Source organism: Spinacia oleracea, chromosome 3 (genome assembly GCF_020520425.1).
Source record: "Spinacia oleracea cultivar Varoflay chromosome 3, BTI_SOV_V1, whole genome shotgun sequence".
In the NCBI taxonomy this organism is placed as follows: domain Eukaryota; kingdom Viridiplantae; phylum Streptophyta; class Magnoliopsida; order Caryophyllales; family Amaranthaceae; genus Spinacia; species Spinacia oleracea.
Window position 1 is genome coordinate 28,324,032 of NC_079489.1, and position 15,617 is coordinate 28,339,648.

At 36.2% G+C, this 15,617-nt stretch overlaps 1 protein-coding gene across 1 annotated transcript; it reads right to left on the minus strand.

Moving 5' to 3' along the window:
* Nucleotides 1–13: 13 nt before the first annotated feature.
* On the minus strand, nt 14–11,125 carry LOC110803709 (uncharacterized). Its single transcript, XM_022009247.2, has 8 exons — nt 10,842–11,125; nt 5,537–5,630; nt 5,416–5,466; nt 5,161–5,334; nt 2,599–2,778; nt 2,322–2,441; nt 1,092–1,225; nt 14–644 (listed from the first exon to the last, which is right to left on the minus strand). Exons 1-8 carry the CDS (start codon nt 10,985–10,987, stop codon nt 584–586), a joined length of 960 nt encoding a protein of 319 aa, XP_021864939.1. The 5' UTR covers nt 10,988–11,125; the 3' UTR covers nt 14–583.
* Nucleotides 11,126–15,617: the final 4,492 nt, after the last annotated feature.

The window sequence follows — 15,617 nt, forward strand, 5'->3', positions numbered from 1 at the left end:
TTAAACAGGAATCTGGTCACATAAGACATTAAGACCAAACATAAGGACTTAATGCAATGCACGGGTACAAATATATTTGGTAAAAAATATACAGGAATTTGACAACAAAATCACAACAATAAGAATGCAAGTAGAAAGAAATATATCAGCTCTTAAAACTACTGCCTCAGCTTGCATAAACAAAGCCTCAAAAACTGATCACCATCAATGCAGTATCGTCTCAGATATGCACGTAAAAGTATCTTACGTCATTTTGAGTTCATATACAATGCACCCTGCTGACTAAATTGAATGGACAAACCTAAATATCAGATCGTTACCCCTTCACCCAAACACCAAATCATCAGCAGAAAGTATGAACCATGAGACGGAAGATCAACCAAACATAATATTAATTGTTGAGCAATGACTCAAAAGTGATGCTCTTCTCCATTGCAATCCACCAAGATCGTCCACAAATGGCAAGACCGCAACACGGAACAAACACTCAACATGGAATTACGACACTCAACCAGATTTGCAGTCTCATCTGAATCCAGATCATGAAAATACCCACGTCAAACTGTTAAGGGTTGCTCGGCTACTACTCTTTAAATAGACGTGGAAGCAGTTCATGGGCGCCAATGTCCAAAGCCTCAGGATCCCTAAGAAGATGATTAGCATAAAATCCATGAGTTGAATACAAATAACATCATGTAGGTTTGAAAAATATTAATATGCATTTGAAAATTATATCAAACATGGGAACATGAAAATCTCTACTCATTTCCAATCCACATTCAGACAATTGTAATAAAAGGGACGAAAAACTGTGCGCTGAAAGAGTACATCATAAACATAACTATTGTCCTATAGAATCAATCACAAAAGTTTTCACGGTTACAGGAAGCGAGGCCAGGGTGACCAAAAAATACTAGGATGACCTCACTGAAAAAGAATAAATACAATTACAGCGTTCTATCTCGTCTAACAATCAAAATGAGCCACAAAAATCAAGTTTTTGAAAGTCAAAACAGTTAAAAGAACAATGACACATATGCACTGACTAAAGAATAGACTAAGAAACTAAAAAAGAAGTCAAAAAGCATCACCTGCACAAGGCCTTTCCTTTCTCATTGTTACAAGGGATGAACCATAGATGTCGTAGAAAGGGAGACTCAAATTGTACAAAGAATCCATCATTCTGCCCATGTTTCCATTTCCTATATCCTTGACCTTTCCAAACCTGTAAATTAAAAACCTTTTTGTATCAGAATGCTATACACTTTCTAAATAAACATAATTTAACGTGATAAATAGAGGATAAAAAGTGTCTCAATGTTTTACATTTAGCTCGACTACAATGAATTGTCTCAACGTTTAAAAAGAAGCAATGATGTTTAATATTTTGTGAAAGACTCCATTCAAATTTCATCCCTTGTATAAAATCCAAATTGTATACTGTGGTCTGTGACAACAATAATTTGTTTAAGTACAACTTTATAGCTACGAAGTACAATTTTAAGATTTACCCTAAGTCCCTAACACTGTTCTCTAAGTTCAGCATATATTATTCTATTTTATTTAATCTTAAAAATTGAGTATAGGCGTGACAGGGGTCAGTGTCTAGTTCACCATGGCTCAATATTTAGTCCCTAACACTGTTCTATTATTGACTACTCCCTCTGTCCCTTAAAGTTTGCTCCAGTTTCCATTTTGGTTTGTCCCTTTGAGTTTACCCCCATATTGTAAATACCAGTAGAGGACCACAACTTTACTCTCACGTCTACTTACATTTGCTTCCACCACTTTTCTCTCTCATCAACTCCTCCCAACCAAAAACTAAAAAAGTGATTTCACCCCAATGGAGCAAACAAAAGGACACAAAAGGAGTAACAGATAAATCAAGTCATCGACAAAGTGAGAAGATATGACCTTCATCTTCCTCAACGTAAACAAAACGCAGGCTCACTCTCCTATAGACAAGTCATCAAAGATATTTCCTTTTTGAAACAAAAGTGATTCTCGGATTATCATAAAAATGACATAGCATTATCAGAAGCAACGTTTTCTAAATGCCTTTTGAGAGGTAATCAGAAGAAGCCATTAGATCCTCATGAAAAACAACAGCTGCCCACTAGTCACAATAATCTGTCAGTTACGACTTATGACACAAATCAATTTATGAAGCCAAATATAATCCAACGACAAAGAACAACGAAATTCTCAATTTCATAGAAAATGAACAGAGCATAAAAGAGACTCTGGTATAAAAGAATTCATGAGACATTCAAAGGCATTAACAAGAAAACCTACTGTCAACTGACTCAACTCCAAGGTACCTGAGGGTAAGATATGATGCTTTTGGGGGTGATTAAGCAAGCAGCTTTGGAGAATGAATCCACTGCATATTGCCTAAGAAATGAAAAGCAATTGCTGTGTGTATGGGGTGATTCAAATGCCTGGAATATGAAGGGACAGAAAAACAATAAGCAAAAAGATAAGGCATAAGTAAATGAAAACTGTTACAAGAAGACTTGTGAAATAATGTAAGTCACAAGAAGATAAGGCAAAAAAGAAAAAGAAAATAGATAATAAGTAAATGAAAACTGTTCAAACCTTATCTATGTTCACAGCAGGGGCATATTTCTCTGTATCTGTCTTTTCATTATCAAGAAGGAAGAAGACTTGTGGATCCACTTTTGAGGTTTCATGCCATGTTTTGACAGCATTTTCCATAGTTTCAACAAGAAATGAGAACAATACTCCGCCAATTTCTTCACCTCCATACTTCTCAGCCTGCAAAAATAGACTAACTGAAATCAAGCACAGTAAACTTGATGTCAAGAAGAACGAGGGAATAGAATAATATCTTATATCAAGGCATATGAGAAAACCCTAACTTCAAATATACTTTCATATTTCCAAAAAGAATTTCCTCATATACTTCTTGCAATATCCAAGATGAAATGAAAAATGTTTTTTGTCAAAAAAAATATAATTTGTAATATTTTACAACATGCATAACAAAGTTGACTTTGTCAGTCTGGTTTGCAACTCTTCAGATACATAAATTCACCACATTTTGTGACAAAAAGTATCATGAATCATTTATTACTTTGACCTTATAAGTCAGATCAGGACATCTCTTTGGAACAGAAGGACACAGCAACTTGACTCATCAAATTCAGTCTGTAAACTTAACAGCTTCTGAAGTTCTGAAGCTTTCATTAGTGACACGACACAACAGTAAAACAAAAAGCTTACGTGGTAGAAGAAAGAACAAGTTAGACATGAGATTTACTTCAGAAGTATTTAACATGGATGAGCCTACAAGCACCTCAGAACTGCAACCAATATATTTTCCTAACATTGAACAGGGAACGAATTTATCAGAAAATATCTAATATCACATATTAGGTGGTCGCCCAGATCTGCTTTGAGCTGGCATCCACATAATAAGATTTTCAAAAGGCTCATTCTTCATTAGCATCTTGAATCACCCATGACACAAAAAATCAAGGATACGCAAGGCATCCATAAAATGGAACAAAGTGGATGGTTTTTTCTGAGTATGATCTATCTTGACAGCACCCAAACAGAACCCAACGATACGCAAATTTACAGCCTTAAAGGTTGAAAAGTTATACCCAGACCAAAGGCCTAAAGACTCTAAAGTCTGAACTCCAAACACTATAAACTTTATCCTCCAACATATGACTTTGTCTCTTAATGGGTTATGGGTCTAGCTAACATGCATTATTCAAGCCTCAAGGACAATGGAGCCAAAGGAATTTTCCGTTGCCATCATCTGAAGACAGTGAAAATTTACACTGTATATTGGGAAGAGCAAAAACTCGAAGCTTTTTACAGGAAGATGTCCTTGTAAGTAGGAAGATGTCCTTGTAAGTAGACAAGTAGGCTTTTTGAAGCCTTTTTCTAGTGATGATTTCCAATTAGCCAGCAGTATCGTGATTTTAATTCAACTTCAAATAATATAATGCTTTTAAGTCGTCTAAGGAGGGACAGGCAGGGGTGACAAGCTCTTATGTGAGGTTAAAGCCATTTCAAAATAGCAATAGAAACAAAAACTATTCCACAGTTGGTGAATGATATAACCTTGGTGAGATTAAAGCCATTTCAAAATGGCAATAGAAACAAAAACTGTTCCACAGTTGGTGAATGATATGACCTTGGTGATGAGTTGATGACCACTTGTCCATATAATCATTTGTTGTCCAATTGTGAATTTGGGAATTCAATTAAACATTCCACATCTCACAGGCCAACCCATGTGGTCTAGTGACCAAAAAAAGATTTATTTCATAAAGATCCCATGGTTAAGAATCCGTAAGTCTTCAGCATAAGAGTAAACATGCTCACCATATGAATCAAGTCAAGTTGTTTTTTCACTTGCGAGGCAGTAAAAGAAGCACAGTTTCATACATACATGACCCCAAGTCCCAACTTAGACAATCTAAACAAACAATACCTAGAAGCAACCCTGACTTACCATTTCAGATTTCACTGTACCCAAGTGCTTTGCCACATCAACACTTGTCCATATAATCATTTGTTGTCCTATTGTGAATTCGGGAATTCAATTCAACATTTCACATCTCACAGGCCAACCCATGTGGTCTAGTGACCAAAAAAAATTTATTTCATAGAGATCCCATGGTTAAGAATCCGTAAGTCTTCAGCATAAGAGTAAACATGCTCACCATATGAATCAAGTCAATTTGTTTTTTCACTTGCGAGGCAGTAAAAGAACCACAGTTTCATACATACATGACCCCAACTTAGACAATCTAAACAAACAGTACCTAGAAGCAACCCTGACTTACCATTTCAGATTTCACTGTACCCAAGTGCTTTGCCACATCAACACTTGTCCATATAATCATTTGTTGTCCTATTGTGAATTCGGGAATTCAATTCAACATTTCACATCTCACAGGCCAACCCATGTGGTCTAGTGACCAAAAAAAATTTATTTCATAAAGATCCCATGGTTAAGAATCCGTAAGTCTTCAGAATAAGAGTAAACATGCTCACCATATGAATCAAGTCAAGTTGTTTTTTCACTTGCTAGGCAGTAAAAGAACCACAGTTTCATACATACATGACCCCAACTTAGACAATCTAAACAAACAATACCTAGAAGCAACCCTGACTTACCATTTCAGATTTCACTGTGCCCAAGTGCTTTGCCACATCAACACTGGATCTCATCCTTTCGATCTCTTCGGCTTCCTTCTTATCTCTGGACAACTGTGAAAGTTTCTTGATTTTCTTAGACACCTCTGTACTTTGTGGATTATACTGCAATGCGACTTGAAATGCCTCTAAAGCCTACAAGGTGTTAAAAAAATCGTTACAAACAGACAAAGCTAGAGCACTTTATGATTATGAGCCATCCATTATAAGGCATACCTGATCATATTTCTCCATGGCTTCCAAAATGCATCCTTTTCTAAAATAACCCTATATGGAAAAGAAACATACTTTTAGAACTTCGTTGAATATTTCATAATTTATGTTAATCAACAAATACCTTCTCCCAGTTTGGACGAAGACTGATTGTCATCTCAGCATCAGACAGTGCTTTGGTGAGTTTGACAAGGTTAAGAAAAGCTGCAGCACGGTTGCTGATGCATAATAAGAAAGAAAGGAGAGAAGTATCAATATACAAACATCACAAAAAAAATAGCTGAAGAGAACACTGGAATTCAGCCAAACACCAAGAGAAGGGCACTAAAAGCTTTTGGAACAATTCATAGGGTACCTGGGATTCGACAAAGTTCACATGGTACCTAACTACCCACTCCTTTTAACTTTGCAAAATAAACTCCTGAGGTTTTTCTTTTGGGCACAACATATACATTCTTCAAACTGTTGTTAGTAGTTACCCTTAATTTAATCAACTTTGTGCACCTTTTGCACATAAATAAAACGTGTGGTTGATCAATATTGCAAGCTCCACCCAACAACAGCTACGTTGTATACTGGAATTATCAGAATAATTAAAAATTAAGGATAAGTGAGAAATTGGAGCATTATGGCCGAAAAGTCACCTTAAGTCCATATTAGTATGATATTGTCCGCTTTGGGCCTATTCCAAACGGATTTACTTTTGGGCACCTTTCCAAAAGGCCTAATACTAATGGAATAGGTGGACACTCTTATTCAAGATAAATCTTCCTTGATTTTAGTGGGACTTTGGTTGACATAATGACGTCCCAAATTTCCAATATGGAGAAGAATGATTAATTAGATGCGATTTAATCACCTAATCTACAATCCCAGCTTTGCAGTGGCAGGACACTAGCAAAATCTAAGCATAAAACAAGTAAAATTTAACTCTCATCAATTTGCATCATGCTTTCTTTCTCCCTAAGCTCCTTCATTTATAGACTAGCTAGCATAAAACAAGCAAAGTTTAACTCTCATCAATTTGCATCATGCTTTCTTTTCTCCTAACTCCTTCATTAATAGACTAGCTAGCGTAAAACAAGTAAAATTTAACTCTCATCAATTTGCATCATGTTTTCTTTCTCCCTAAACTCCTTCATTAATAGACTAGCTAACACCGCTCTTGTTGTTTCTCAAGCTACCTTTAACTTTATCTAATAACTAATTATGCATTGCATAGACTACCTCTCCCCTTAGGCTAGTTCATTACAGGATATTTAGGGTACAACGGTGTATTCTCTTTTACAGCTTCCTAAGTTTTGTATTTGCGCTGTAGGAACAAAGAATAACTCAGTCATTTGATAAATTTTGTATTTGATGCACTATAGGAATAAAGAAATAACTTAGTCATTTGATGCATAAAGTTAAAAACCTGGGTACCTTGTGAATTCCATTAAACCTCAAGCTTACTAAATGGAAATCCCCAAAAATATCTAACGCATTCAAAGTACGCTTATCATAGTTGATATATGGCTTCAAATTCACAAAAATAGGTTCACATTCATGGTTTATTTTTATCCCACCAAAGGGGAAGGAGCCATAATAAGCACAAATCAAACAAACTCTGTCCCCCATCTATGAAGCATGATTTTATATTTACATCTTTTTTTTCATATGGAAAAATAAATATTTAATCTTCAGAAAAAGGTTATACAGAAAGAGGACAAAGTGTCCTCACAAAAAAACTCAACATAAATTACAAGCTAGCCCAATTCCTTTGTATTTCCCTTATACTCCTTAATCTAACATGATAACAGTTACAAGTATGTGTTTCCCACTTTGATATTTGTTATCCACCTATGTCTATCTCGAACCAAATAATCACTATTATGAATAAATGAGAATGATTAATTTCCGTGCATTCAAGCAGTAATGAGCTTGAGTCGATAGCAAAGTTATATAATATCCTAAATAAACTACTTCCTCAAGCTGATTACAAAATTTGGAGCTTACCATTAAATCTTAGATTCTTAGGTTGATCAATCAAATCTCAAACAATAACATAACTTTACACCTTGGCAGTATGCTATTCATCACCCAGCCTACTGGGGCTCTCTGTTTAACATATTTCAGGTATCAAAGCTCAGTGACTCTCAATAGGTAATGGAGAGGAGTAGCTCATCAAATAAACAATATGCTTAATCATCAATCATAATGTTGACATGTCTTGACCTAGTGACCTACTCACCTACCATTGAAAAGGACAAGTAAATTACTACCTCTCCGTTTCAGATTAATCGCAATAGTAGGTCTTGCACAGAGTTCAAAAAAAACATAGGGTGTGAATCACGTAGGTAATATTTCAATATAAAGTGGAGTAAGCGGAAGGCTTTTATATTGTTATAAAAGGGGAAGTTGGATTTTATAATATAAAGTAGAGTTAGTGGAGTAATTTATTTATTTTTTGAAAGGGGAGAGTGGAATTTTATAATTTAAAGTGGAGTTGGTGAAGCAAAAGGGAAGTGTTGCAATTAATCAAAATCGGATGAAAAGTAAAGTGTCGTGATTAATGTGAAACGGAGGGAGTAATTAGATTCTCTACAAACATAGCAACAAATTGTCAAACAAATTCTCCTTGTACAAATTTTGTTATGGTGACCGATACCCATTATTTGTTTATCCAGTAACAACACCACTTTAAAATACCTCTATGCCAAAGCAACCCCTTAGGCTTAGCCACTAAGGACTTGTTTCAAAAAGAGCAATGACTTCCCAATAGCAGGTGTAATGCTATGACACATCAACAATCAGAAGTTTATTTGAAATGCCTTTGATGAGATTTGAAAGCACCCCGTATACATGAAGTAAATGGCAAAAGCTTACAACCGCAATATGTGAAACTTACAAGAACTACTTACACTACTAGCAAAACAATGTGAGAAAAGAACAGAAAGTAGTACTAATGTACAAATCTTAAATGGGAAACAAAAAAAAAAGACCCTGAAACCATTGATGAGAGAAGGCAAAGTGAATATCCTGATTGATTATGGGGAAGCTGACCATAAGCAGAAGGCCCCACATGTCATGGCATGTATTAATTTCCATACCCATTTAAAGATCCTTGTGTATCTCATTAGCAATATAGATCAGCATCTTCCTCCGTCCTTAAAAAAGAAGAGAATAAAGGGAGACGAGACAGCGGGAAAATCAATAACAGTGACTAGAATCAATGAAAAGACTGAGAAAGAGAATCGATTAGATAAGTGAGAAGAATCAAACTGGGAAACAGGAAATCTCAAAGGCAGATGGCAGTTCAAAAACCAACAGGTGTAGATGGTTCATGATGAGGGACAGAGAACAGGACGCAAAAAGAAGAACCTACTTCGTTAGTGAATCCCTTCAATCGAGCCTTAGGATTTCCATTTCCCACAAGAAGCTTCAATTTTCCCTTTAAGTTTCCTTTAAAATGGGTGTTAGGGTTTAAATTTCCCTTGCATAAAAGTTAATTCTAGGTAGGACTGTAGGAGGGATGAGTGTTTCTATTATGTAAGGGAACGTCTGAGGCGACGTCAAAAAAGTGATTGTTTATTTTACCTTGCACTTAAATCAGAAAAATAAAAACAAAAACATTTAGGGAATCAATTTAAAACATATTTATCAAAATTTCAAGATATTAAAACTAGAAAACATATTAGTAAAAAAAAGAAAAAAGTAATTAAACAATTAAGTATTATTATGCGTGCATTTTTAAATTATAAGCACGTATCGTGTGCATAGAAAACTAATAACTGTAGATGATCACATACTCCCATGCTCTTTGTTTTAATTCCATTCCTCTCTTTTTTCTATTTCTTTACCACAACCATATGTAGCACTTCAAGAAGTGGAAGAGGCGCAACACCTTGATATTTAAGAGCATGTTTATCAAACACCAATAGGTTGGGCTTCAACCTAATAAAATATAATATTTTACATTTTCTCTCTCCCCAACACCAAACCCAACACTAACAACATTTATCAAACACCAAAAGTATCATCTCTCTCCTACATTATCCATACCCATCTACATTTATTTAACACAATAAATTTAGGTCATTGAAATCACTTTGCAATTAAATAAAAAATATAATTAATATTTTTGGTCCCCCATATGCCACATGTCAAACTCTCCATACAAGAGAATGGTTTCCATTTGGTGTTCATGAACACTAATTTTTCTTTGGTTCCATTCTCTTTCTTTCTTTCTCACTCATCCCTCTACCTATTTTATTATTTTTTATTCACTTCTCTCTCCTAAATACCAAAGCAAGGTGTTTGATAACCATGCTCTAAGCGTCTCCTTTTAAAACACAGGGTGCGCCAATTTCCAAATGAGATATTAACCTTATTACTTAACACAGCTACTGAATCATACCTTCGTAAGTTTTTCTATTTTGAGTGGACTGCAAGTTTCTTTTTTTGTCAAAGCCCATGGACAGAATCAAAGTTTCCATCTGCCTCTTTTTCCTCTATTCAGAATCAAGACCCTAGATTCCAACTTCCAAGTTCAACCACTTATGAGGCTTATGTAGGAAAACTAGATTAGAGTGTTAGTGAAACTACTATGAGTACGGACAATATGTTACACTGATCACAAGGCTTCACAACCATATGTGGAAAAACAAAAGCCAAGCCTCGTCCTCCATGCAGAAAAGAAAAGTTAACAGAAACAAAGAGAAAGGTATTTGTGCTCAAGAGTTAGGACTTAGAAAACAGGGTATTATGATTTCTAGCCCAGAAGAGTAAACCCTTCTATCCTGACTAACCAAAATTTGCTTCACAACCCATAGTTCTCGTTTTTCTAATAACCATTACAACAACCTCCAATATGCATTAAGGATCAAAGGGCAACTTACTCTATGTAACAAATCATCTCTCCAGTTCAAAACAACAACAGCACATTCACACCAAACAACAATCTTCGAACAGCAAATGTCCCAATGCTAGAACATGTGTTTGCAGGTCCGGACACATAGAGTAAGCAAACCAACCAACCGAACACTTTCTCATCAATGTCCCGATAATCATCAACAGGCTCAACCGGGCAAAGCAATCAGAAAACAGTAGATTTCCCAAGGCTATTTCATACTCCAATAGAAAATGCAGTAAGGCCAAGACAACAATAATCAATCAACCAAAAAATCATATCGTCCACGTTCACAATAATCAACCAGCTCAACCAACAACAGAAAATAAATTCCCCAAGTTCATTCCATAGTCAGCGAGACCAACAAACAACATTTTTAACAATCACTACAAAAAAAAACAAAAAATGCAGTGGCATTTTAGCAATAAATTGTTAACCAAAAACTTTGTCCTGTCACAATTTCCGTATCAAATTTTCAATAATTTACACAAACGAATCAACAAAATGAATAATCAATGCGAAAAATGAAGAAGAAATTAACCTAAAAAGGGTGGCGTTGTTAGGGTCCTTCTTGATGGCTTGAGTATATAAGGCAGCGGCTTTAAGATAGTTACCAGCTTTGAAAAACCCATTGCCTTGATCTTTGAGAGAGACTTCACCACCTCCTACTGCTTCTGATCCCGCCATTTCTGTTCCTGAATCTCTGCTATTAATTTTGATGTAACAAATTAGTCTGGAAGTGTGTGATTAAGGGGTTTAGGGTTCTTCCGAAATGACTGGGAAACAGATTTTCTTTATTTCTTTCGGTTATGGTTCAAAATCAATTTCATACTAATTTCATACTTAGAACCTTATTACTTATTTCTGATCTGGTAAATTTAGATCAAATTAGATGATTATTATTATTATTATTAAACTTTATAATTGATATGTGTAGAAATGTCTAGATTATAACCAGATCAGAAATGATCTGTCTAATCGATATGTCCAGATCAAAATCCATATATTCTGATTAAAATCGATCTGTAAATATTACAACTAATCTGTCTAATCATGTCCAGATCACAACCTATATGTCTAAATCAAAATGTACAGTTTTATACAGATCATGTACAGTTTAGAACCGATTTATACAGATCATGTCCCGCTCAGAACTAATTTGTCCAGATCATGTCCAGCTCAAAAACGATAGGTCCATATCAAAACCATATGTCGAAATCAAAATCGATCTATCAAGATCAGAACCGTTCTGTCCAAATTAGAATCGATTTGTCTAGATCATGTTCAGATCATAACCTATATGTCTTGTCCAGATCATGTCCAAATTAGAACCTATGTAATCTGACCAAAACGATAATTTCAGATCTTGTCCAGATAAGAACCGGTTTGTCCAGGTCAGAATCGATTTATCCAGATCATAACCGATTTGTCCTAGTCTCCAGATCATGTTCAAACCAGAACTCATATGTCCAAACAAAAAATCGATTTGTCAAGATCATGTCCAAATAAGAACCCATATGCCTAATCAAAATCAATCTGTCTAGATCATGTCCAGATGTGAACTGATCTATCCAGATCATGTCAAGATCAAAATCGATTTGTCCAAATCAGAACCCATACATTCATTCAAAACCGATATGTATGGATCATGTCCAGATCAGAACCCAAATATTCAAATCAAACCGATCTTAAATTAGAACAATTTTGTACATATCATGTCCTAATCAAAACCCTATTTCCGGATTAAAATCGATCTTTCCAGTTTATAACCGATATGTGTAGAACATGTCCAAATCAGAGTCCAATTCAGTGTTATGAAAGGATTTGCGCTTATCTTTACACGGTTCCCTAAATCTTAATTGTTCACTTCGATTTAAAATAACTATCTTAATTATTTTAGTTAAGGTTTTTATCATACATCAGGTTCGGAAATGTGCAATTGTCTTTTTTTTAAAGAAAAATATAAAAACCACAAAAACCGGACCAACCGGTCTAAAACGTCCGGTACGGAATTTTCAGGACAGGACCGGTCATGTCCGGAATAATCCCGGACCGGTCTCCGGACACGAAAAATCTGGATTCCAGATCCGGTCCGGACAGGGTCGAATTTGGATCGGTGCACAGTCCTAATTGTACCTCCTCATAGACGACGCCATAGGTTGTGGGAGTTTTTCTTAGTGTTATTCACTACAAGTGCCTACAAAACAAGAATATTCATTCCGAATATCCTCTTCCAAGGCTAAAGTAAGTGTTTCTGTGAGATTGAAATAGAGAAAAGCAAGAGCTTCAATCAAATCATTAATAACAATGCAATAAATGTATCGAACATCCAACCACTTTTACAATCAATAAGATACTTATAAGGCCTCCTAAGTAGAGCGCGGAGAGGCGCCATGATGTGATGTGTTTATAAACACACCACAGGGGTACGCTAGTAATTTTGCTTCATATAACAGGGTCACGTATACCATTGTTCTTTTTTTTATACCATTGTTCTTTTCTTATTCCATTTTTTTTCATTTTTGATACTATTGAATATTATGGCCATTGTGTCGGGTTAGGGCAACTTCGGGCCAAAAAGTTATACCCAAAACACGCTATTTTGGGCCAAAAATAGCGGGTTTTTTGAGTCATTTTCGTACCGGGCCAAATTTCTAACTAAAAATGCGATTTGAGTTGTCTAAAACTAACCTAAAAATATAAAAAAAATCGGTCCGGGCAAAAAAACAGGGCCTAAACATTCTGCCCCAAACCGGCTATTTTTCTGGCCGGCTCGGTTTGGACCGGAATCATGATGATCAGGTCTATCTCTAGTTAATTAGCTTATTTATGCAACGTAGAAGTATATATATATATATATCATACATTCATACAATTCCACAATCTTATTGCACGATCGAGCTAAGAACTTTCTTCAAATCCAAATTAGAACATCCGACAATTAAGGGGACATTCTGTTCATCTTTAAAAAATTAGTTTCGGGTCCAATAAGTCTAGATAAGTTCAGATAATTTACAATCAGGTATAATAAGTTCAATATGTTCCAAACAGGTCTAATAAGTTCCAAAATAATTATAATTATTTTAATATTTATTATTATTTTTATTTTTTTTTGGCAAGCAAGCAAGCAATATATTAATCAACAGTAAGGGATATTACACCCTAGCCAGGAAGGAGCCAAAGGAATAAACCAAAGGACCAAACCTGCAGCAACTACAGCTCAACAACCTGAGCTTAATACAACACATGAGCACTCACAAGGCCCTAAACCAATCATGGTCTATTCTGCTAACAGTTTTCCCTAGCAAGTTTTGAATCCTATGCCTAGTGTCAAACTGGATAGTCTTCAAGATAAACTGTTTAGTAGGGACATGATGATTCCACACAGCATCATTCCTTGCCTTCCAAATCTGATAGACAAGACCAGCCAAAGCAGTGAAGATGACCTTCCTTCTGAACTCTTTCTTACAGTACCTCCTTACCCACAGAAAGACTTGAGTAAGATTAGTCTTGGTCACAGTATAACCAAGCCAATTCAAAACCAACTGTAAACAGTCAGTGCTGAATGTGCATTCAAAGAACAGATGGGAACAGGTTTCCACAACTGAGCCACAAATAGCACAACTGGGATCGTCCCCGACACCAATCTTAAATAACCTTGCCCTAGTTTACAGTCTGTCTAGGAGGGCCAACCAAAGAGTGAACCTGTGCTTTGGAACTGAAAATCTATTCCAAACAAATCTATGCCACTATACTTTTGGTTGTTGAGTACATAATCCACCATAGATGTTCTTAATAGAATATTTGGGATCAGTCAACCACTGAGTGGAAGCAAGAGCTTCAGTAATATTGTTTTTCACCTTGCAAATGTATCTGATAGCACTACTGGCAGCTAGAGTGGGAGTGAACTGCTGCCAGTTATGTTGTTTCACATATAGAGTATGCACCCATTTCACCCAAAGATTGTCCTGCTTCTGACTGATTTCCCAAGCCAGCTTTCCAACAGCAGCTTGATTCCAAAGAGAGATGTTCCTAAAACCCAACCCACCTTGGTCTTTGTGGTTACACAGATGGTCCCAACCAACACTGCCAGGCCTGCTCTCATCATAAGTACCAAACCATAAAAAGGACCTGCAGATAGCAGTAATCTTTTGTGTAATTCTCTTAGGGAGAAGGAAAATCTGTCCCCAGTAAACACAAATGCTCATGAGAACAGAGTTAACTAGTTGCATCCTTCCTGCAAAGGAGATATGTCTGGAACTCCAGACCTTGATTTTAGCCACCATTTTCTCCACTAACAAATCACAATCACTAGCCTTCAGCTTCTTAGAATTGATAGGTACCCCTAGATGTCTGAAGGGAAGAAAATCAAGCTTAAAACCAGAACATTGCTGAATGCTAGTCTGAATTGAAGAGCTCATTCCACAACAGTATATAGAAGATTTAGCAGGGTTAACTTGTAGTCCAGTGGCCTCAGAGAAGACTTCGAAACCTTCCAACATCAACTTAACAGAGTTAAGATCACCCCTACAGAACATTAGCAAATCATCTGCAAAACACAAATGATTCATTGCCATTGATTTGCATCTGGAATGGTAATGGAAGTCAGGATGCAGGCCAACCAACTTCATTTATCTTGAGAAATACTCCATACAAATGGTAAACAGGAGAGGAGAGAGGGGGTCCCCTTGTCTCAGCCCTCTTTTAGGGTGGATGAGAGGGGAGGGAACACCATTAATCATCAAAGAGTATTGAGTGGTTGAGAGACAGGTCATGATCAAGGAGATAAAATGAGAAGGGAAACCCAATTCAGTCATTGCTTCCTCAATGAATGCCCATTCAACAGTATCATAGGCCTTCTTTAAATCCAGTTTCATCATACAACATGGTTGAGTGTTCCCTCTGCCATAGTGTTTGATAATGTCTTGGAAAATCAAGACATTGTGTAAGATTGACCTCCCTGAGACAAAAGCACCTTGAGTGTGAGTGATAATATCAGGAAGAACATCACTCAATTTGCTACATAGCAGCTTGGAGATGCATTTGTAAATGACAGAGCAACATGCAATTGGCCTGAAATCACCCACAGATGCAGGCACAGTGACTTTTGGAACAAGGGTGATAGAAGTTACATTAACTTCTTTGAGAATCTTGCCAGTTCTGAAGAAGTCAATGATGGCTGCACAAAACTCAGATCCCACAATAGACCAAGTGGCTTTGAAAAATTGACTGCTAAACCCATCCAAACATGGAGCCTTGTTGTTTGGGATAGAATTCAGAACCTTCTTAATGTCAGATTCAGTGAAAGAACAAATAA

Coding starts and splice junctions, on each gene's coding strand:
- LOC110803709 (XM_022009247.2), bottom strand. CDS start 10,987: ATGGCGGGATCAGAAGCAGTAGGAGGTGGTGAAGTCTCTCTCAAAGAT. Junction 5,335..5,415: donor CCATGGAGAAATATGATCAG/GTATGCCTTATA, acceptor AACACCTTGTAG/GCTTTAGAGGCATTTCAAGT. Junction 645..1,091: donor AAAGGAAAGGCCTTGTGCAG/GTGATGCTTTTT, acceptor TCATCTTCTTAG/GGATCCTGAGGCTTTGGACA.